The sequence below is a fragment of the Colletotrichum tamarilloi genome (genome assembly GCF_030869305.1).
Source record: "Colletotrichum tamarilloi strain Tom-12 chromosome Unknown Scaffold_7.1, whole genome shotgun sequence".
Classification (NCBI taxonomy): domain Eukaryota; kingdom Fungi; phylum Ascomycota; class Sordariomycetes; order Glomerellales; family Glomerellaceae; genus Colletotrichum; species Colletotrichum tamarilloi.
Genome location: NW_026849390.1, coordinates 1 through 20098, shown reverse-complemented (window position 1 = coordinate 20098; position 20098 = coordinate 1). Strand labels below are relative to the sequence as shown.

General features: G+C 52.3%; 9 protein-coding genes across 9 annotated transcripts; 6 read left to right on the top strand and 3 right to left on the bottom strand.

Annotated features, from left to right (window-relative positions):
• Positions 1-1561: 1561 nt before the first annotated feature.
• Positions 1562-3850, top strand: CTAM01_02946 (DEAD/DEAH box helicase; the record flags this gene model as incomplete). The annotated part of the gene is made up of 1 exon (XM_060518984.1): positions 1562-3850. The coding sequence occupies one exon, from the start codon at positions 1562-1564 to the stop codon at positions 3848-3850; it is 2289 nt and encodes a 762-aa protein (XP_060385983.1).
• Positions 3851-4635: 785 nt separating this feature from the next.
• CTAM01_02945 (uncharacterized protein) lies at positions 4636-7431 on the top strand (the record flags this gene model as incomplete). Its single annotated transcript, XM_060518983.1, has 2 exons — positions 4636-5202; positions 6043-7431. 2 exons carry the CDS (start codon positions 4636-4638, stop codon positions 7429-7431), a joined length of 1956 nt encoding a protein of 651 aa, XP_060385982.1.
• A 323-nt stretch (positions 7432-7754) lies between these two features.
• Positions 7755-7961, top strand: CTAM01_02944 (uncharacterized protein; the record flags this gene model as incomplete). The annotated part of the gene is made up of 1 exon (XM_060518982.1): positions 7755-7961. A coding segment is annotated over one exon (207 nt), but the record flags the coding sequence as incomplete, so codon positions are not given.
• Positions 7962-8249: 288 nt separating this feature from the next.
• CTAM01_02943 (peptidase family M28) lies at positions 8250-9977 on the bottom strand (the record flags this gene model as incomplete). Its single annotated transcript, XM_060518981.1, has 5 exons — positions 8250-8399; positions 8476-8942; positions 9007-9058; positions 9112-9781; positions 9844-9977. 5 exons carry the CDS (start codon positions 9975-9977, stop codon positions 8250-8252), a joined length of 1473 nt encoding a protein of 490 aa, XP_060385980.1.
• A 1758-nt stretch (positions 9978-11735) lies between these two features.
• CTAM01_02942 (cutinase) lies at positions 11736-12800 on the top strand (the record flags this gene model as incomplete). Its single annotated transcript, XM_060518980.1, has 2 exons — positions 11736-12201; positions 12265-12800. 2 exons carry the CDS (start codon positions 11736-11738, stop codon positions 12798-12800), a joined length of 1002 nt encoding a protein of 333 aa, XP_060385979.1.
• An 882-nt stretch (positions 12801-13682) lies between these two features.
• CTAM01_02941 (acetyltransferase) lies at positions 13683-14246 on the top strand (the record flags this gene model as incomplete). The annotated part of the gene is made up of 1 exon (XM_060518979.1): positions 13683-14246. One exon carries the CDS (start codon positions 13683-13685, stop codon positions 14244-14246), a length of 564 nt encoding a protein of 187 aa, XP_060385978.1.
• Positions 14247-14964: 718 nt separating this feature from the next.
• Positions 14965-16187, bottom strand: CTAM01_02940 (tat pathway signal sequence; the record flags this gene model as incomplete). Its single annotated transcript, XM_060518978.1, has 2 exons — positions 14965-15552; positions 15618-16187. The coding sequence occupies 2 exons, from the start codon at positions 16185-16187 to the stop codon at positions 14965-14967; spliced, it is 1158 nt and encodes a 385-aa protein (XP_060385977.1).
• A 940-nt stretch (positions 16188-17127) lies between these two features.
• Positions 17128-17507, top strand: CTAM01_02939 (uncharacterized protein; the record flags this gene model as incomplete). The annotated part of the gene is made up of 2 exons (XM_060518977.1): positions 17128-17217; positions 17298-17507. 2 exons carry the CDS (start codon positions 17128-17130, stop codon positions 17505-17507), a joined length of 300 nt encoding a protein of 99 aa, XP_060385976.1.
• Positions 17508-18318: 811 nt separating this feature from the next.
• Positions 18319-18768, bottom strand: CTAM01_02938 (uncharacterized protein; the record flags this gene model as incomplete). The annotated part of the gene is made up of 1 exon (XM_060518976.1): positions 18319-18768. One exon carries the CDS (start codon positions 18766-18768, stop codon positions 18319-18321), a length of 450 nt encoding a protein of 149 aa, XP_060385975.1.
• Between the last annotated feature and the right edge of the window lie 1330 nt (positions 18769-20098).

The window sequence follows — 20098 nt, the reverse complement described above, 5'->3', positions numbered from 1 at the left end:
GAGTAAGCGGTGTGAAGATTCCGGCAAGAGCCTTTCTCCACGAGACCAGCAGCAGATGGACGCATAGACAAGATCCGTCAATTGGTCAGAGAAGTGCACTTTTGCCTGAGGAACATTAGCGGAATTACAACATCTGGGGGAGGGGGTGTTACTGGGTGGTAACCGCTGAGAACGCGAAATGCTGTCCTCGAATCTGTTGGGCTGCACATTTTTTTTTTTTTTTTTTTGGTTTCAATTGTGCATGCTGGCGTAGACGGCCTCCGGCATGAGAGTCGAGATCCAGATGTGCTATTGGACACTCACCTCCTATGCAAAGCCAGGTCTCACAATTGACTTCCTTTGGGTATGCCAGGGCTCCTAGGAAGTTTGCTGATCATTGCAGAAGCGTTGCATCAGATGACGATACCTCGCGTGCCTTGTTGAAGTTGTGCCGCTACGTCTCCCATATTTTGAGAGGTTTACCTCCGTACTTGAGGGTGCGCTTCATTTTGGAAGATGATCCATAGAACGAGGCTGAGAGAGGTAAGAGACCCCTTGATGTCAGGTGGGCATCTTACCCTCGGACTTTCGGGACTGCGGCAAATCGAGATGCATCATCTCCTGAATCAGCCGCGAAGTCAGCCGAGGGACATGCGTCCATTGACTTCCAGAAATCGAGAAGGTCGTTGACGAGGGGAAAGAAGAATGGCCTGTGTTGCGTGCCTGGAATCCTGGAAGAAGGAGTTGCTTAGCTCTTGCCCTGGCTATAGACAATACCTAGTAGACTTCATGGAGGGAGGTGGCAATTGTTTCCATTCACTCTTAGGTCCGCGACGGCTAAATCTGAAGTGCTGTTGTGCCATAGGCACTCAATCCAATGCATGTATATTGGCCACCAGCGGGATACAACTCCGTCAAATTTCCCACACGAGTAGCAATGACTTCGGTGGTCCATCCTCTCGATGGCCAGTTGGTGTCTCGCTGTATCAAGCGTATGCCTCCGTTTCCTGGCGTTAGGTGCAAGCCGAAGCTTCGCATCTTTCATTTCAGAATAGCATTTCCGTTTATAGCTGGTCAACCTCAACGGCAAGAAATACAGGTAGGAATATACACGGGCAGAAGACGGGTGAGGCTTGGAGGACCTCCAAATTGAGATTCTGTGGTGGAACAGTGGCTTGGTTCGGCGAAGAGGTCTTGTATGAGCATCGCTTCGTTCGCCAAAACCATTGGTGGCAGTACAGAAAATTTTGGGTTCGCAGAAGCTTGAGGGACCCGATATAGTAGCTGGCGAAGGCTGATAAATGTATGCCGAGGGCGTCAACTTCCATGTCCCTCCTCAAAACTCCAAGTTCACTACGCAAGCTGGCAAGGTACTCTGGCGAAGTCCCTGCTGCGCAGCATATTACATAGCGTAAGGTAGTCGGAGCCTCCTTAGCGGTGGACCGTGCACCCTTGCAGGATGGAGTGTGGGGCTTATCTAAACACCGAAAGCGATAAGACTTTGCTTGCCTGAAAATTTCCACCAAGTCTCGGCAACCCAGCGCCTCAGTTTTGCGACCAACGGCGAAATCTCATCGACAAAATGGCGGACGATGGCATGATTCTCAATTTTGACATGGGCAGCGGCCCTGTCAAGCCCCATGTCAAGATTCAGGGTGGTCGCTGGCGCGACAGGAATAAGGCCAACCGGATTGCGAATAAAGGCACTGAAAAAGAGGCTTCATCAACAGCAAAAGACGATGCCCCGCTACCGCAAAGATACACGCCTGGATCCAAGAAACCCCAGAGGTCAGACCGCCCTGGCGACGACGACGACTCTTTTGAGCGCCCGGCAAAGCGAGCGCGGCCAGAGCATCCTCATGCGACGGCTTACCGGACTGGAAAAATGCCCCCCGGCAGCATCGCGAACAAGCTGAGAGACGGCCAAATCTCATCGAAGCTTTTCTCTTACAACCCCACGCCAAAGACTGTCTTCGATGAACCCGGTGCTGAGAAGGTTGAGGAGAAGGTCGCTGAGCCTTCAAACGCGCCGCTTTCCGATGAAGCTGCCAGCTTCCACGCCCTCGGTATCTCAAGACGACTGGCGTTGACGCTCTCCGGCAAGATCCAGCTCAAGGCACCGACAGCTATTCAAGCCAAGGTCCTTCCTCAGCTCATCAAGGAAGACAGCGATGCCTTTGTGCAGGCGCAAACAGGTTCCGGAAAGACCTTGGCGTATCTGCTGCCCATCATCCAGCGGATTCTGTCGGTTGAGGGCCAGATCAAGAGAGACTCGGGCTTGTTCGCCATTGTCATGGCGCCTACCCGTGAACTTTGCAGGCAGATCGAGCTCGTGCTCGCAAAGGTGCTCCCGCCGTACCTGGTCAGCACAACGGTCATTGGTGGTGAGAGCAAACACTCTGAGAAGAGCCGCCTGCGGAAAGGTGTCAACATCCTCATCGCAACCCCCGGTCGTTTGAGCGATCACCTCGAGCACACCAAGACTCTCGACGTCGGCACCGTGAGGTGGCTGGTTCTCGATGAAGGCGATCGATTGATGGAGATGGGTTTTGAGGCGGAACTGCGCACCATTGTCGGCAGGATCCGTGAAAATCCCTTGGCAGACAAGACAGCTAACGGCGTGTCGCTCGCCAACCTTCCACAGCGTCGCGTGACCGTTCTTTGCTCGGCCACTATGAAGATGAACGTTCAGAAGCTTGGCGAGATCAGTCTGGAGGATGCGGTTCACATTACCACATCAGGAGAAGAGCATGTCGAGGGAGAAGAGATCAAGTTCGAGGCTCCGGCGCAACTGAAGCAGAACTACTTGATTGTGCCAGCCAAGTTGCGGCTGGTGACGCTCATAGCACTTCTGAAGTCCACATTTTCAAGGAAGGGGTCGGTGATGAAAGCCATCGTCTTCTTTTCCTGCGCCGACTCAGTCGACTATCACTTCGATCTCCTCCGTCAACCGCCGAAGAAGGAAGAGAGCTCAACTGATAACGCAACGTCTGCAACCGCAAATACCGTCGCGTCTTCGGCGTACATCACATCGGCGGCGAACACAAATATTGTCCTCCACAAACTGCACGGCTCCCTCCCTCAACCAGTCCGTACGGCTACGCTGGCCTCTTACAGCAAATGCACAGACCCGACAGTCCTACTCACTACCGATATTGCCTCCCGTGGCCTCGATGTGCCCTCCGTCGAGCTCGTAGTCGAATACGACCCCGCCTTCAGCGCAGACGACCACGTCCATCGTATCGGTCGTACAGCGCGTGCCGGTAAGCCCGGTAAGGCGGTCCTCTTCCTCATGCCTGGCTGTGAAGAAGGCTACATCGACCTCCTCAAATCCAAGAACGCTTCACCTCCCAAGCCTGAACTCTACGACACTATCTTGCACAAGGGCTTCACGACAGGCATGGAGTTCCCCGTTGAGACGGATACCAAGCCCCAGCCCGCGACCGACAGGGGCTTCAGCAACCGCGCCGAGAACTTGCAGCTTCACCTTGAGCAGCGGCTTCTCCTCGAATCGGCAACGAAACTCCTGGACGAGGCTCGTAAGGCCTTCCGGTCGCACGTCAGGGCGTACGCGACCCACATCAAGGACGAGCGCGTCTACTTTGACATCAACGAGCTGCACCTGGGTCACTTGGCAAAGGCGTACGGCCTGCGTGAGGCGCCATCAGGCATCGGACGTGGCGGCCACGACAGCAAGAAGGCGGTTATGAAGCAGAAGAACGCCGGCAAGAGAAGAGGAGACAGCAGGCCCTCGGGTGGCAACGCGATGGAGGATATCGATACCGGTGCCGAGCCAAGCGAGATGGAGAGGAAGATGAAGATGAAGATGAGGGCTGTGATGAATGCGGCCAGTGAATTCAACCTGGGTTGAAGGATATAAGTTGGTGATGCGTGTATTTTGTTTAGGCTGGGTTACGGATCATAGATAAAATGGGGCATTCTCATAGCGTTCAAAATACTCATATCCCGGATCGGGTACTTTTCTTTTCTATCAAGATATCTTTTCTGCGATGCATTTCGTTCGGTTGATGATGATGAGTTTCTATTGATGCTTTGACAGTTATGCAGAATGCGGGGCGTGCATTAGGAGATAGTTATGCAGTCTTTGCATAATTTGCGGTGCATCCGCCCAGTCTCACCTGGAAGGCGCGACGAGCTTCATCAACCACAGCGAGCTTATTGGACTGCTCATTACAGGCAGTCGTGAACGAACATCTCATTCAATCTCAACTAACTTTAATAACATCGGCTTGAAACCTTACGATAATGAGAGTTTCTCGTCTACAGCCTCATCGCCTCGGACCTTTCACACACTATCTAAGCCATGACGCGACGACTCCCCTGGGACCGTAATGCACTGGAACGGACGGCAACCCAGAAGAAACAGACTGCAACGACACCTCGCAGAACCGCGACACCGAATCGGGCTGTGTCTCGAGCAACAACAGCTGCTGCACCGCCACTGGACCACTCGAATCATAAACCAGCCCGCTCAAATGGTTTCCTTGAAGGTATGAGTCGCGCCTGGTCACATTATTTCTTTCGTTGACTTGGGACTCTCATAGGCAGAAGCCCTTCGACTTCACCACCGCCAGAACCTCTCACAGAAACGTACTTATCCCAATATCCACACTGAGACGTACGCAGCGCTCAAAAATGCACAGGTTCATGACAGACGGTCTCGAAAACGACGACAAGTATCGCATGGTCGAGGACGAGCTCGTCACAATCGCAGGCCACTTCACAGCACACCTCCACGCAGCAGAATACCAGCGCCTCAAAGCCCAAACACGCACCCAAAACGCAGAAACCATCAAGACCATTTCCCGCCCCGTCGTCGGCTCCCTCACCGAGCTCGCGCGCAAACGTCAGGAGGAGCTGCTCCGTAAGAGGAAGCAGCGCGAGGCGCTGCGCCGCGCAAAGAGGGACGCCGGCCGCGACGACGAGGAAACTGGGGATGAGACGAGCGTGCCGTGGCGGGGTACGTCGCTGCAGGGGCTCATGCATAGTCCCAAGAAGAAGGAGGTGCCGCTGATGGCGCTGACGAGGACGGATTCAGGGGTGAGGACATCGGCTTCGGGGCTGTTTGGGGGCGTGGTGAGGTCTTCTCAGAGTAAAAGGCCGGCGGCGCCGGCGAAGAGGAGTACGCCAGTGGATGAGACGACGACGGAAGATGAGAGTGATGACCTTGGAGGACCTGTCAAAGCTTCAGTCAGGAGGGACGTCGAACACAAAAGACTGGCTTATCCATCAGAAACTATTGCAAAGGCCCAAAGCCGACCAAGCAATCAGCAACGAACGACGCATTCAAGCAGCGCGCGATTACCCGAGGCGAGAGCGTCCTCAAATGGCCGAGGGCCCTTGGGAACAGTGGCTCCGAAACCGGTGTCATCCGTAAGAGTGGCTACAAACACACCACCTACGAACGATGAAGACGAAGACGAAGACGATGACGACGATGATCTATTTACTAGATTCAAGAACCGGAGAGCCAACTCGAGGCCTCAACGGCGAGCTCCCGTCAAGAAGGAAAAGCCAGACTCAAAGGAAACCGGAGACATCATTCCCTCGTTCATATGAACATCTTGTGCAAGGGAACTCAGTCAGCTACTCTGAACAATGAGTCTTTGTATAATCTTTGGGAACCGTCTCTCCAAACTCATGGACTTGGCACCGCAGTGAGCACATGCTTTTGAACCTTCTTCTCGACCTTCCACGGTGATCTACCATGCTCGACCGGAGTCCTAGTCTCGGCACAGTTGGAATAACCAAGTGGAAGAGTATGTATACGAATCCCGTGAGTTCTTCATTCATATTTCCTGAGAACGGGTCGGACTTCGCTTTGTATCTGAGCCTGTAGGATCGAGAGGTTACCGTGGATCATCGTGGTGCTCTCCATCAAGGTGGCTCTCTCTCTTAAACTTGCGACTGACGTTGGATCTAGTGTTTCCCGCCTACCCTACGAAACCTATCAACCGTGTAGCACCTTTCTCCGACGCACCTATTGACAGATACATGCCTGTTGAAAGACGATGCGACCCTGGGACCCTTTCATTCTCCTAGACCATCCACATCCACTTCATCAACAAACTTCTGGCGCTCCAAAACCAGACTTCGCACCCCCAGCATCCTTCTGAGATACGACAGGAAACGTCCCAACCCCCGAGTATGGCTTCGACGATGGAAGAGGAGATTTACCTCGCCATGCAACATGTCTTCTCCAAAAAGCACGCCGAGATCCGTCACCCAAAACCCATCCAACGCAGAATTCACGCTTGCTTGGGCCCAGCGATCAAAGCCCTTGACTTGAAATATACTCGGCCAGTCGTCGTCAGTACGTGCCAGAAACTCCTGGAGGAGAAGATCTTCGAAACCAAATGGAAGGCCGAGCAGCGGTTTCCTCAGTTGTTCCAACAACTCCCGGCTTCAGCACAAGTAGTAGCTACACCAGCGAATGCGCCAGAGACGCCGGAAGCTACGAGACAGGAGATAGATTGGAAGGAGAAGATTGGGGCGCTCATTTCTGAGAGAAAGGCGGAAAGGACGTCTCGGCTGCAAGCCGCTATTGTAGGTCCAGGACGAGATGCTGAAGGAAGTATGGCAGTTCCGGGGTCTTACACTAGTCAGGCTACAGCGGACGTGGGCGACGCGGCAAGCATCACGACAAGCAGCGACACCGTCATCCCCGAGTCAACGGCAACAGCAACAGCGCGACAGCCACCTATAGAGACCGCAGATTTCCCCGTGCTTTCCACCGCCTTCCTATCATACGAAGCCCAGCATGCTCTCTTCGCAAAGATCCAAAGCCTTCTAGAGAAGGCCTGCTTCGACTACGCGAAGCAGGCGCACCCCAAGATCCTGGAAGCAGGACAATGGGAGTCGCCCGAGCGCGTCGAACTTCAGAAATGGATGTGGATCTTCAAAAACGAGGTATTTGATACATTCCAAGCTGAAACGGTGCCCCCGCCGCATACAGACTGGCACGCCTTCTTCGAATCGATCAAGCAGATTCGGCACAAGGCCGTGCATCGCGAGGTTCTTTGCGTCGCGGATGTGAAGGCATACCTCGCTGACGCGGAGAGCCTTGCGAAGCTGCTGCGGCAGGACGAGTGTCTCGCTAAGCTGGGGTTCTTGAGGGAGGAGACGGAGATGGTGCTGGCGGTTTCGGAGCGAAAGAAGGACGGGCTGGCGGTCAAGTATCAGGCCAAGTTTGATGAGATTGGGGTGCGGAGAAAGGAGCTGGACGAGAGTGAGAGACGGACGAGGGAGGAGATGGTCAGAGAGCACCGGATGATGCAGAGTGACCTCGGCTTTGGATTCAAGCTTGCGGTCTCGGAGATGAAGGAGACGGTGGTTCCAGGGAAGGGAGGTGAAGTGGGAGGGGATAAAGAAGAAGGCGCGGGCCCCTGGAGACTTATAGACGGCTTCTGGAAACTGGTTTCTGGCTGGTGATTTAGACACCTTGCGTCAGACACGGCGAAGTGCATTCAAACACTTGGCTGACTAGGCCCTTCAGATGATATACAATCATAGCCGCCTTGGGTAGTTGACGGGTATTTTCTAAGTCGCAACGCTATGATGTGGTCCAGCCCCGATGTCTAACGGAAACACCATACCCAGAGGTATCAATTATCAAGATCAAGACAGAGCATGGATTTGTTTCAAGTCGACTCCCGCCATCTGTGGCTTATTCGCTGCTGTATACCATCCCAACGACGAGCAATGATGTCGCTCTTCACCGAATCCGGAAATCGGCATGAAGGTCCTCGTCCTCTGAAGTCTCTTCAGTATCAGACCTTGTCAAAACTGCGCGAGCTCGGAGTGACAGCATCGATCTAGGACTCGATCTTGTCCCCGAAGCAATCGGTGACGCCCAGCGTTATGATCGTGTCACCGGAGCACCTGACCGGATCCGAATGGACGTCGTCTCTCTGCGAGCCCTGCCACACTGGACGATGCTGTTTTACTGGTCATCCCAGTAAACCTATGTGTCACAGCCCCTTTCGTATGGCCGATACCCCCGCTTGTGAGGTGCTCGAGTGGATTCACCAAATTCCGAAATCTTCACCTTTAGTGGCCTCCAGAAGACATACTACGCATATCACCGTGGGCTCGTTGGCCGAAAATTGACTCGCCACGGAAGAGACGGAACGGGAGATAACGTCGTCCACAAGGAGACATCGAGGAGCAGGCATCAAAGTGGAAAATCACCGACATTCTTCATTAAAGGCGTTGCATTTGCTGCGGCTTACTATCTCTACCGTACCAGATTAGCAATGGTGATGTTCGTCCTCGGACTCCTCCACAGTCGCGATGACTCTTTCAGCCACAGCAGCACGGGCGGGAAGCACGCGAGCGCCCAGCTTCTTGATCAGGTTGGTTCCGTCGAGGGCCAAGGCGGACAGCACATGAGCAGTGGTCTGTCCATGAGAGTTAGTAACGAAGTTTTACAACAAATCTCATAAAGAAACTCGAATCACTTGCCTTTGCATTGACCGTCAGTTGGTCCAGATCCGGGTTGTTGATGTTGTCACATGGCTGGTGATAGCAGGGATCCTGCGCAGAGCCGGTTCCCGTGTGAAGGCCACCGATTGGCTTGCCCAGAATCTGCCAGAAGGAAGCATAGTCACTGCCGTTGGTGAACCTCGCGGCAGTCACATTGATGCCCTTGGCGACAAAGTCGGCGGTGAAGAGCTCCTGGATGACGTCGGAGCCGGGCGGGGCAGGGACGCCGTAGGACGCGCCGTCACCGTCAAAGACGCCGTAGTATCCCTTGGAGACCATGTCGAAGTTGAGGTAGGCCAGGATATTATCGCGCTCTTGCGTGGTGAGATTGTTGACGTAGTAGCGGGATCCGACGAGGCCCTTTTCTTCGGCACCCCACCACGCGAAGCGGATTTTGTTGTTGGTGGTGTACTTCGTGAGGGCCAGGAAGAGCTCGAGGAGGAGTGAGGTTCCAGAGCCTGACATGTGTGAGTATTCGGGAACTATTCGACGGGCTTCGTGAATGGGAGGGGTTTCTCTTACCGTTATCGTTGATACCTGGTCCCCATGCAACGCTGTCCAGATGGGCGCCGAGCTAGGAACTCGTCAGAAGTCTGGCTGATACTGTCCAGAGCGGATACGACTTACGACAATCACGTTGTTCTCATCGCCACTCTCCGTCTCAGCAAACACGTTCTGCGTGACGCGGCTATCGACAACCTCAGCCTCCCAGAAGAAAGCCGTCAGCACCTCCCCAGCCGCCAACCGAGCCTGGAGAGGATTGCCAATGTGCTGGTTGACGAAGCCCGTAGGGACATACGTCCCATCATCAGCCGGACCAAGGTTCCCAGCCGTCAGATTCAGCGCGATATCATTGACAACAATCACGGCACTCGCACCCGCCGCAGCAGCAGGTTTCATCACGCCAGCGTGGAACCCATCCCGGTACCCAGGACACACCGACTCCGTCACAATCACAATCTTGCCGCTGACGTCGAGGTTGGCGTACGAAGCGGCCTCGCAGGCGGCGGTGCCCTCCGGCCCCGCGACGAGCTGCGCGGTTATGCCTTCGGCGGGTGTGTCGGGGGACCCGTAGAGGCCGTAGATGGTCGACTTCTCGCCGTTGATGGTGAGGTTGGCGCGGAGCTCGGTGTTGTAGGTGGCGGAGAAGTCCTGTTTCCAGACCTTGGCGCCGGCGGCGCTGGAGATGCGGTTGAAGATGTAGTCGACGGATGCGGCGTAGCCTGGGAGGCCGAAGGCGCGGTTACCGCCGTTTGCTGTTGCGATGTCGCTCAGTTGGACCAGGTTGGCTTGGAGGCTGTGATCATGTTAGGAACGAGTTTTGTGTGAAAGAGGGGAACATTGAGCATAGAGGCATACTTCTCCTTAGTGATCTGCTCTTGAAAGCTCGCGGAGTCGACAAGGGGCTTTGTAGTCTGCCTCTCCTGGACTGCGGCGCTGACGCCAAGAGTCGCCCAGGATGTGAGTACGGTTGTCGTAGCCAAGAACTTCATCGTGGCGGCTGGCGGGTTGTTCCTCCTGTCTTATCAAGATGGCGACAAAGTCCGAGAAGCAAGACACCACAACTCAGACTAAAGTCGCGGGACGAACCGCACCTTAAGTCATCGTCGTGGCGCCGCCACCGTCTCGCTCTCGTGTTGTGCGATGCTGCTTGAATGGCATGATGGCGCACCTCTGCGGGTACCCCTGAAGCGGTCGAGATGGAGGATGAGGAAGGTCGTAATGGGGAACCGGGCACTCTAAACCCAATCTTTATCGCATCCCGAGGAATTCATCCACAACTCTTCAATGCCAAGATGTTGTTTGCGACCATGTAATCAGCGAATCTCGTAAATGCAGCGTGGGCATTGGGATTCATTCAAAGCACACGTTGGACGATATATGAATTGATGCAGTCGTATTATCGTTCTCAATGATGCCATTTCAGCTTACCTTTGCCAAGCTATCGGTCTGTGCCATTCTGCCTTGCAACGGGATCGACAGTGTAACGTCCCGGCAATGCAAGGCAATGCAACGCTTGATTTCACGTCTGGGTAATGGGCAGTTGGGCACAGCAATTGGGCTGGCGCGAATATGACTTGAAGATCTCAGAGCGACTCGAAGAGTGCATCGTGAAGTGAATAGAGGTATAAATTATCATAGCAGCACTTAGAACCTCAAAGTCAAAGTCTGTTGCAAGGATCAAAGTCGACTGTCTCCGAAAAGAGGCGTCTTTCGTAACTGGAGAACCTCGTTTGCAGCATTGTCATCCCACTCGGCATCCCTTTACTGCGAGACAATGCCCCGAGGCTTGACGATTGTGGCAGTCGCAGCTGAATTTCAAATCAACTCAGTTGCCCAGGGCCTTGGATTGCAACCCATCTGAGCTCAAAATGTCAACGTGGCATTGATTGAGATGAACATGAGCGACTCAACATTGACCCAAAGTTGAACAAAAAGGAAACTTCTGCTCACCGAATAGCGGCGGTTCCACGAGCTTAAGTGCCGCGTCGGGATTCCCGTTGCCCTGAATGCGGGCTCCGAGCTTCGTTGATCCATGTTCACCGCGAGACAAACCAGCCACACTCAATCCGACACTTCCGCCACTCTATTTCGGTCACCGTCAACTCAAGAGCCTCCAACACACAGCGCATTGAGCCAATGTCAATGGTCATCCAGTGCCAGCTCTTGGTCGTGGTTGTTCCTTGTAAGCCCATCACCTAAAAAGAACCACTTCAGCGAGTCATTCCATGAACCACTCTCTGTGATTCTGAAAGGGTCAACGGTTCGATTTCATGATTGTTTTCGTCTTTGTCGCTTCGTCGCGGCCGGAGCCCGACAATACCCACTTGCCGGGCGATCAGGAGGACTTCTCAGCTGCTCGTCTCGTCTGCCAGAACCTGCAAGGCCTTGTTTACCAGCGCTAAGTTCCAACACAGAGGAGAACATGACGTTGCTGTGGCAGATAGACCGGGGCTGCGACAGTTGGGATCCCTGGACCTCGGTGGATCAGGGCTTATCGTTGACTCGTATTTGCCCGTAACGGACGGCCTCCGGAATGCCACCCACCGGCTCGCCGGCTCTGGGGCATCTCATCTATCTTCAGCCTTGACCGCAAGGGGTGGGAGTCCATTGCGACGGACGGACTTGTTAAAAACAGCTTGGTAGCCGATGTCGCGTGCGTTCAATTCGCCTATTGACATTTGCTTCTCCTCGCTATTCTCTCACCAAAAACGAAACGGCCCGCCGCAGGCCCATACATCAAGCTCACGATGGTCTCATCCCTCTCGGCGGCTCTCGCCCTCCTCTCCGCTACGCTGCCATTGACCTCGGGTACCGCGATCGTCACCCCGCGCCAGGCCACAGGCGACGCAAATTGCCAGAGCGTGCACATATTCCTCGCGCGCGGGAACAACGAGCCCTACCCCGGACGCCAGGGCAAGCTCGTCACCGCCATCTGCGACGGGCTCGACAGCTGCGACTACGAGGACATTCAGTTCTACAACCCACTCGAGGCGCCTTACTGCCAGTCCATCGAAGAAGGCGCCGCCAATGGCACCGCGCAGATCACGGCGTACAACAAGCGCTGCCCGGACGCGAAGCTCGTTGTGAGCGGATATTCCCAGGGCGGCCATGTTGTTGGTGACGTTTTGGGTGGTGGAGGTGGCACGTTCTTCCAGGGTTGTCAGCAGAAGGCGAATGCTGGGCTAGATGCCACCAAGGCCCCCGGCAACAAACGTAAGTTTGCATGTGTCGCAACTTGTGAGGACGGGGAGTTGCTAATACCGGACCCTTTCGCAGTCGCTGCTGTGCTCATCTTTGGCGATACAAGACATACGGCCAGCCAACCGTACAACTATCTCTCGGGAGCTCCGGACAACGGACTCTTCCCACGACCGGAGAACCAGCTTGCGGGCATGCGGGCCTTTTCCAGCGTGATGCGCTCGTACTGTGTTGAATCCGATCCGATCTGCGCCGGCGGAGACACCGCGGCCAACCACCTCAATTACTTTGATGTCTACTCCAGCGACGCGGGTAAATGGGTGCAGGAGATGGTTGGCAAGACAGACACGACGACGTCCTCATCGTCCTCAAAGACCAGTACGACGTCGATCTCGTCAGGACCAGCGAGCTCGAGCTCACCGGCGAGCGCGACGCCTACTGCAGCATCATCGGCTGTAGGAGGATCAACCACGGCAGGCCCGACATCTGCTGATGCTGCATCTGCGTCCTCTCCTACTCCGACATCCCAGAACGCGGCTGGAGCTCTTACATGGAATGTGGCATCGCTCGGCGTCACTGTCCTTGCCTTGCTGGTGGTTGCCGGCCCTGTTTAATCACCGCGACGATTGGTGCATTATCTTTTCAAGCGAGTCATTTTCAGGAAGAGGAAGCATTTACACGAGTACATGAATACATGATCCAGGCATACGCAAATTAGATTCAACATACCTCCAGTACATAGTACCTCAAGCAGTTGGGTTGAGACATAATGTAAATATATATAGAAGGCATACATGCTAATGTTGCTATTGAAAGCTGAGAGTTTCGATTGCTTGGTGACAATATTCTTTTTTTGGCGATACAACTTTGAATACAAATTTGACGCGTCTATGCTTTGATTGAAGCAGTGAACTCAACAATGCCACCTATGAACAACCGTCAGCCAGATTATGATCTGTATGCTCAGCCACAAGCGAGACCAGTAGCTGCAATAGCATCACATCGACTGATCGACAGAGTCACACCAACCTATCGCATTTCAGGCGTTGCATCTACCTCCAATCCCGCAAATTACAAGCAAGCGAGCAACTTATTTCCTCGAACTGAACATGAGGTTATTCTTGGATGGAATGGTTTGCGTTTCGTGAAAAATAAACAGCAGGCCGGTATCCCTCATTATGCAGTTGCCTGTGTTTGGCGTCCATCTGCGGGGGTTTCTTGCAACTTCAGGCAGAAGCACTGCGCACGCGCTATTGGGCTGACAGATGGACGCCCTTCCCGTTACACGAATTGCCCGCCCAATATCTTCGACTTGTCACGACAAACGCCCTTCAAACCACATCACAAATGCGGTATTTTTTTAGGAGGTCCTTTCTCCTGCTTTTCGATAAGAACTCCAATTGTTCCATCTGGCAATACTCACTCATCTTCATCATCAACATTTCGACATCGAACCACTTCTAGCTTTGCATTCACAACCCCGCATACATTCAGACATGGCCGAGATCAACGACCTCATCTCCGTAACTTTCCGTGTTGCAACCAAGGACGACGCTCCTCAAGTCGCACAGCTCGTAGAGGCCGCATTCCGCGCCGAAGACAGCCGAGCAGATTGGACGGCCGACATGGAACTCGGCAGATCGTTCCGCTACTCAGCCGATGAGGCTCTCGCCACCATCAACAACCCGGATGCAGTAGTCCTCATGGGCTTTGACTTCCACGGCGTCCTCGCGACCTCGGTCCAAGTTGTTTTCAAGCGTGAAGCCCAAATGGCCCGAATTGCCATGCTTTCCGTGAATCCCCAGCTGCAGCGCAGCGGTGTCGGGCGTCAAACTCTTGACTCTGCCCAGGCCTACGCTTGGAAGCATTACGACATCAAGAAGTTTGGGTTGAATGCCCTTTCATCTCGCGAAAAGTTGCTCGCGTGGTATGAGCGCTGTGGATATCGAAGGACAGGAGAAACTTTGCCGTTCCCTGTTGATCGGTTCCCTCGCCTAGATCTTCCGAAAGATTTGTGCTTCATCGAGCTAGAGAAGGATGCCACGCCTGTTGTGGTTTGATCAAGGCTCCCCAAGGAAGTTACAGAAATGAACTCAAGGTAATATTGTTTTGGGATACCTGCGGTCGAAGGGCCTCTATCATAGAGACTCCTCAGGATCTAGACGTACCAGCAACGACGGACTTGAGAATGTTAGGTCAGCACAGCTTTGAGGTTTTCTAAGATCTCGCTAACGTCTTAAAGATCTTTCTTTATCAATCCTCAAGATGCGTTTCAAGTACAAAAAACGCCGTTACATCCTCAACTTTTATTCTTACGACTATCGCACCCAGCCCTACTACTCTTACCGGATGCTTCTTTTGTCACTTTCTCTGATGAAAACATCATTGGAAGCCTACATAGGATAATCTCAATAAGGCTGCTTATGATGGTAAGGGCTTGCTTATATGTTGATCGGCACGAGCAGTCAGGTGGTCAAAGAGCTTCTTTTGATGCAAAAGGGGCGCGGGGTTTCTCTTCCATGTCAGTCATTTCTGTGGACCAAAACATTTCCTTTTATTACATTGAGATTCAACTCGCTTAGAGAGTAGTATCTTCAGACGTAGCCACTTACGATCGCAACCTGAAATACTTACCTAGACAACGAAGTCCAACGTGCTGCATGCTTGAATTGGTGAGGTGAATAACGTCAATCTGAGGGGAGAACATGTTATTCTGTTAAGTAGAGCTTTTAAAAGAACAGAGTGGCGAGTCCCTCTCCCAACACTACCTGCACTCGTTTAAGAGCACTCCAAATTCTTGACTCGCAGCTGGCCAACACCAGGGCCGACGCTCTCAATGTTGCACAATGCATCTTTCTTACCTTCCAAGACAAAGTCCAATGTCCTCCGTGAGAGCTCAATCTCAATCTTGGCCAACACATCGTCGTCTATGGTGCCCAAAACCTGCTTGATGAGATCGGAATACTCTATGGGCAGAGCCTTGACGGCCGGAAGTTGCGGAGCGTCAAAGAAAGACATGTGGGTTGTCCCGTTGACGACCAACATCAAGGACGGGCCACGCAGATTAGCCCAAGTCTCATTCCAGCCGGAAATGTAGTCAAACGTCGTCGGTGTGCCGACCAGCACCAGGGGCTTATCGATTCCCTCGGCCAGGACTGGTCCGAGCATCTGACCGTCGAAGTTGAGGCCGCCGAGGATGCGGTCATCGACATAGAGGGATGAGGCTACCGTAGCGCCTCCGAAGGAATGACCGGCGATGAAGATCTTCTCTGGGTTGATGGAAGCCTGAGTCCCAGCGAGGAGCGGTGTAGCTACCGAAGGGTCCAGAAGCTGGTCGATTATGAAAGAGACATCTTTCTGACGACTCTGTGGGATAGCGATGTTTAGCATCTTCGATTCGACATGGCTAGGCTCTGCAAAAGTAGACTCACCTCAAGAAGGCTCTTAACGTAAGCCGTGTCGCTATTCGTCGCGTTCTCCGCAAATCTGATAATTCCATCAGGGAACTCAACGATCGCGGCATCGTACGTATGGTCCAGAGTGACGACGATGTACCCGTAACTAGCAAGAGACCGCGCTAGCACACCATGCGCAAGTCTTGAGCTAGCTCGTCCGTGTGAGAAGAGAACGAGAGGGTACTTTTCATTTTTCTCGGCCCCGGCGCAAGGAGTATCGATGTTGCAGAACTCAAGCTCCATCCCGGAAAAGATGGTGTCCGGTAGTCCAAACAGGGTCGCGGCCCCTTGGCCGAGGGCGACTGCTGTGGTAGGCGGCACATAGGGAACGGTTTCGATGGAACATTTCGCTTCCTTCTTCAGGGGAACGTGGACGGAGACCATAACTCTGCGCTTCTCAGGTTGGTCTTGAGGGGCGTGAGGGTCCCATCGTGCTGCGTCTTCGAACGCTTTCACCCGCAAGGCAACGAGATATGGGCCGGGAGGGCCTGGGATGACGACTGCTGAGGCCATTAAAGCGAATGAAGAAAAGATGAAGAACAACATGCCTGTGTTCCCGGTGGAGATTTTACAAGTACATGATGCTCAAATATACTTACGACCGTCTAGATATACGCTGAATCCTGTCTATGCAGTGACTCCCAGGTCATCTGAACCGCAGATGGAATGCTGACATCGGCGTTTGGGATAGTGCACATGACCAGTGAAGTCTTTCTTCTATGCTGACTGTATGATGATCTTCATGAGGGGTTGAACCAAAGTCCATCCCACGTATGCAGCTGCCCGGCATGGAGACTTTCTCCGGACAGGCTGTGTCGTGTCCGAAAACCAATCGACCCCGTTCCGTCTATCGCCCACTGTCGCCGGAATCTTCCGCAGGGTGAGTGAGATTAAGGCACAGTCGTTCCTTATTGAGCCTTGGCTTTGTCGCGGACGAATTACGCCCGAGGCTTACATGTACTCTTGTTTCGACGGCACAGCAGCATCGTCTATGAGTCAAGCCGGTAAGTTGAACGAGTAATTAAGGAATCGGAATCAAGCTGATTGGCTAATATCATGTGTCCTTATGTTAACTAAACCTTGCAGTGTACATGAACTTATGTCATCGACTACCTCAAGAAGGCTTCCACTTTTGCTCGAGTATCTATGCTATTTCAATTAATCTCATCTACCTTATCTTGAGTAGGCACACCTATACAGAACATTGGCGCACTGGTCTTCCAATACCTAAGTACCAGTAATATAAATGGATGTGGAAAAAGCGCATTGAGGGCAGTTCTATGCTTCCGATTGGCATTGGAAGTAAGCTAGGACGAACTAATGGGACGAACGATGCATGTTCTAGCTGAATCAGCCAATACCAGATGAACTTGACGACGAGATCGTTGGCTCTGCAAGCGGTATGCTCCCTTTTTGAGACCAGAAACTACGTCAATCATCAGTGAACATATGTCATTAGGCTGATTTTTGATGATAGCGCATCAAAATGTCATTTAGGCGAGATGCCGATATACGATATGCATTCGAACCAGTCAGATGCATTCGCACTAAGAACCGTGTACCCATATTAAGAACCGTATGTTTTATTGCCATTCTCGCAATTATAAAAACTAAGGAAGACCAAGACGTTCACTTAGTGCTAACGAATGGCCAAAGCAAGACTTAGCAGTAGAGGCTGACATTCACTCACGTATTCCACTCACCGCCTCATCCACGTATTCCACCTGTCATCTTGTATTATTCCTGCCGTCTTGTATTCTGTCTTCCGTCTTGTATTCTGTCTTCCGTTTTGTCCTCTGTCTGTCGGTGTATATTCTACCTACCGCCTTTCTGCGTATTGTTGCTAGTTCCGGGTTTCAAACGTAGCCTCGACCAAGAGGGCGGAGAATTCCGTGGAACTGGGTGAGCAGGACCGGAAAACGCCAACTACTAGATAGCGAACGCTTAATGGAATGGGAAAGGAATAGAAGGAACCGGGCTATTGGTCAAATCAACCGCAGGCTAGCAAATCCAACCTACATCACATCCACTTATGTTCTTTCTCGTTTGAGCTCTGGCATTGCGCCGATTCTAGTGAAAGTCCATATGACACCGCAACTGACAAAACTTGAATTTACTCTCTACCTATCAGGGCCATAAGCGTAGTGCGTCTCGTCTCATGAATTTGTTCTCCACTTTGGACCTTTACACCACTCATCTCGAGACTCTCGAGACTCTTGGGAATACCCTGGTACCCCTATCTTGGAAACCTGGAAGCACTAGAGTAAACACCCTACCCCTCCCCGAATACTTGGAACTCGTCAGAGTACTTTGGTGTATTCAGCCCAGTCTTTACCGTTTCTACAGTTTGCGTCTTTGCACCAGAAGAGATGCTTGGTTGCGTCATCCCAGTCCGGCCTGTAAGACTCAGGATCCAGCAACTTGGCTAACGGACTAGTAACAGACGAAGGCTTCTCATCAGTCACGATGTTGAGATCTGAAGAAAAGCGGGATAGAAATATCTGGCGACCAACTCTTCCCCATAGGTACGAACTCGGGCATATCCTACAGCGAACTTCGTGTTCGCTATGTGGCAGGAGCTCCGCACTACTCTCTCGACCTCCCGCTCTTCTCAAGTCTCGAGTCCCCCATCGGGCCTCGTCGCAGGCAACGAGACGCCCAATCCGGCTGTTTCCGCCTAGTCAGCCGCAGTGACGGGGTCCGAGAGCCCTGAGTAGTTGAGAGGTGATTCCGTGTCGGCCCAAGTGAGGGAAAAGGCATTGCCGTACTTGGTTTGAAATTCCTTCAGCTTCTGCGTAATGAAGTCCACAGTGATGGCTTCGTTTTTGACTATCCTAAATAACGGCAACTCCCAAGTGATCATCACTTTGCGTAGCCAATCAAAGATCCTTGGTAATGCGTAGAGTGCTATTGTCGGAGGCAGAGGGATCCACCGAGAAGCAGCCCCTTTGTGATGCAGGGTGGTGGTGTCTTGGAAGTCTATGCCTTCACACTCGCGGCAACCTTTGGCCGCAAGGAATACATTGTAGTTGTATCTGATTTGACGGGCTTCATCTGAATCGGCTTGCTTCGAACGTGTCTTATCCCAGACCCAAGAGAACGGCACCGTAGATGAGAACAAAGCCATGTGAACCCGTCGTGCGCGATACACTAACGAACATCTCGGCGCTTCTTGCGCTCTTCGGCAGAGAATATCAAGTGCCTGTAGGGCAATTCACAGCGAGAACAATGCATTTCATCCTGCTTAGTGTATTGGTAATATTCATGACGATAGGTGGCACGCGAAAGTCTCCTTGTCAGACACTGGGAGCAAAAAGCGTGCGGTCTGGCTCGCAAGACGGTGGCTGGATCTTTCACGAAATTACCTGCCCTGCGTGCCCGGGAAATGGCCTCTGAACGCCGGAACTTCTTGACTTCTTTTCCCTAATAAACATGCCAAAAGGTAAATGATGCTTGGCGTACTATGTAAAGATCGACTGGCTCAAGACCATCCATTATGGGTAGCAGCAGCTCATCAGGCAGCTAGATGATTGGGCTTTGACGATAGTTTCTGTCAAAGTTGATCTCCCAACAAGGACGCTCGTGTGATAGTATGAGGTTCTTCCGCTTGTGGCGTCGATGTCGCTTTAGAACCTATCAATTCTGAGCTTCGGGCTCAGAGCATGTCGAATCGGGGTTGCCACCGCCCTTCTATTCACCTGCTTCTACTTCGGAGGGCTTAGAAGCCTCCCCAATTCTTCTTCCCAACTAGCTAGTTGTGCTACTGACTTTAGAGGTGGCTAGCTCTTCTTAATTTTGTTCTTAAACATGCCCGCGAAGTTAATTACTTAACTGACTGCGTCGAAAATAAGAGTTAAGACGGGACCGGACCCTATATCTATAGCTTCCTTTGGCTTTTTAAGGTATATATTCTGTTAAATAAATAAAAACTAAAGATATTAGATTAGAAGTCTAATTCGACCGTAGTATATAGCTAACTACGCAAGGGCTAATTAAGGGCCCTATTTATAATTATTATAACTAGCCTAACTTATAGTTAGAACCTCCTTTTTATACTTATATAAAAATTAATATAATTTAATTAACTTCTTTATTAACTTATAATTCGAACTAATTACCCTATAATAAAAATACTAATACTAATTAGTAATTAAATTTTATTATTATAAATTAGTAAAGTCCCCCCCGACGGAGCAATCCGCCGGGGCCGTACCGTGTATTACGTATTGGGGAAAACTGGGTATATTGCGCTCCATACCTAACTACTAATCAAAATCAACCGACTCGACCATTGTCTCCCTTTCATCAACAGCTCCCAACCTTCCGCCGCCCGCCTACAGGGCGAGCTTCACCCACTCCAACGCGCACAGGACCTCCTGGTGCCAGCCCGCGTGGGCAGCCAGGTCCAGCATAATCTGTTCTTTTATATGGGTATTATCGTTACCCGGGGGGTCCCG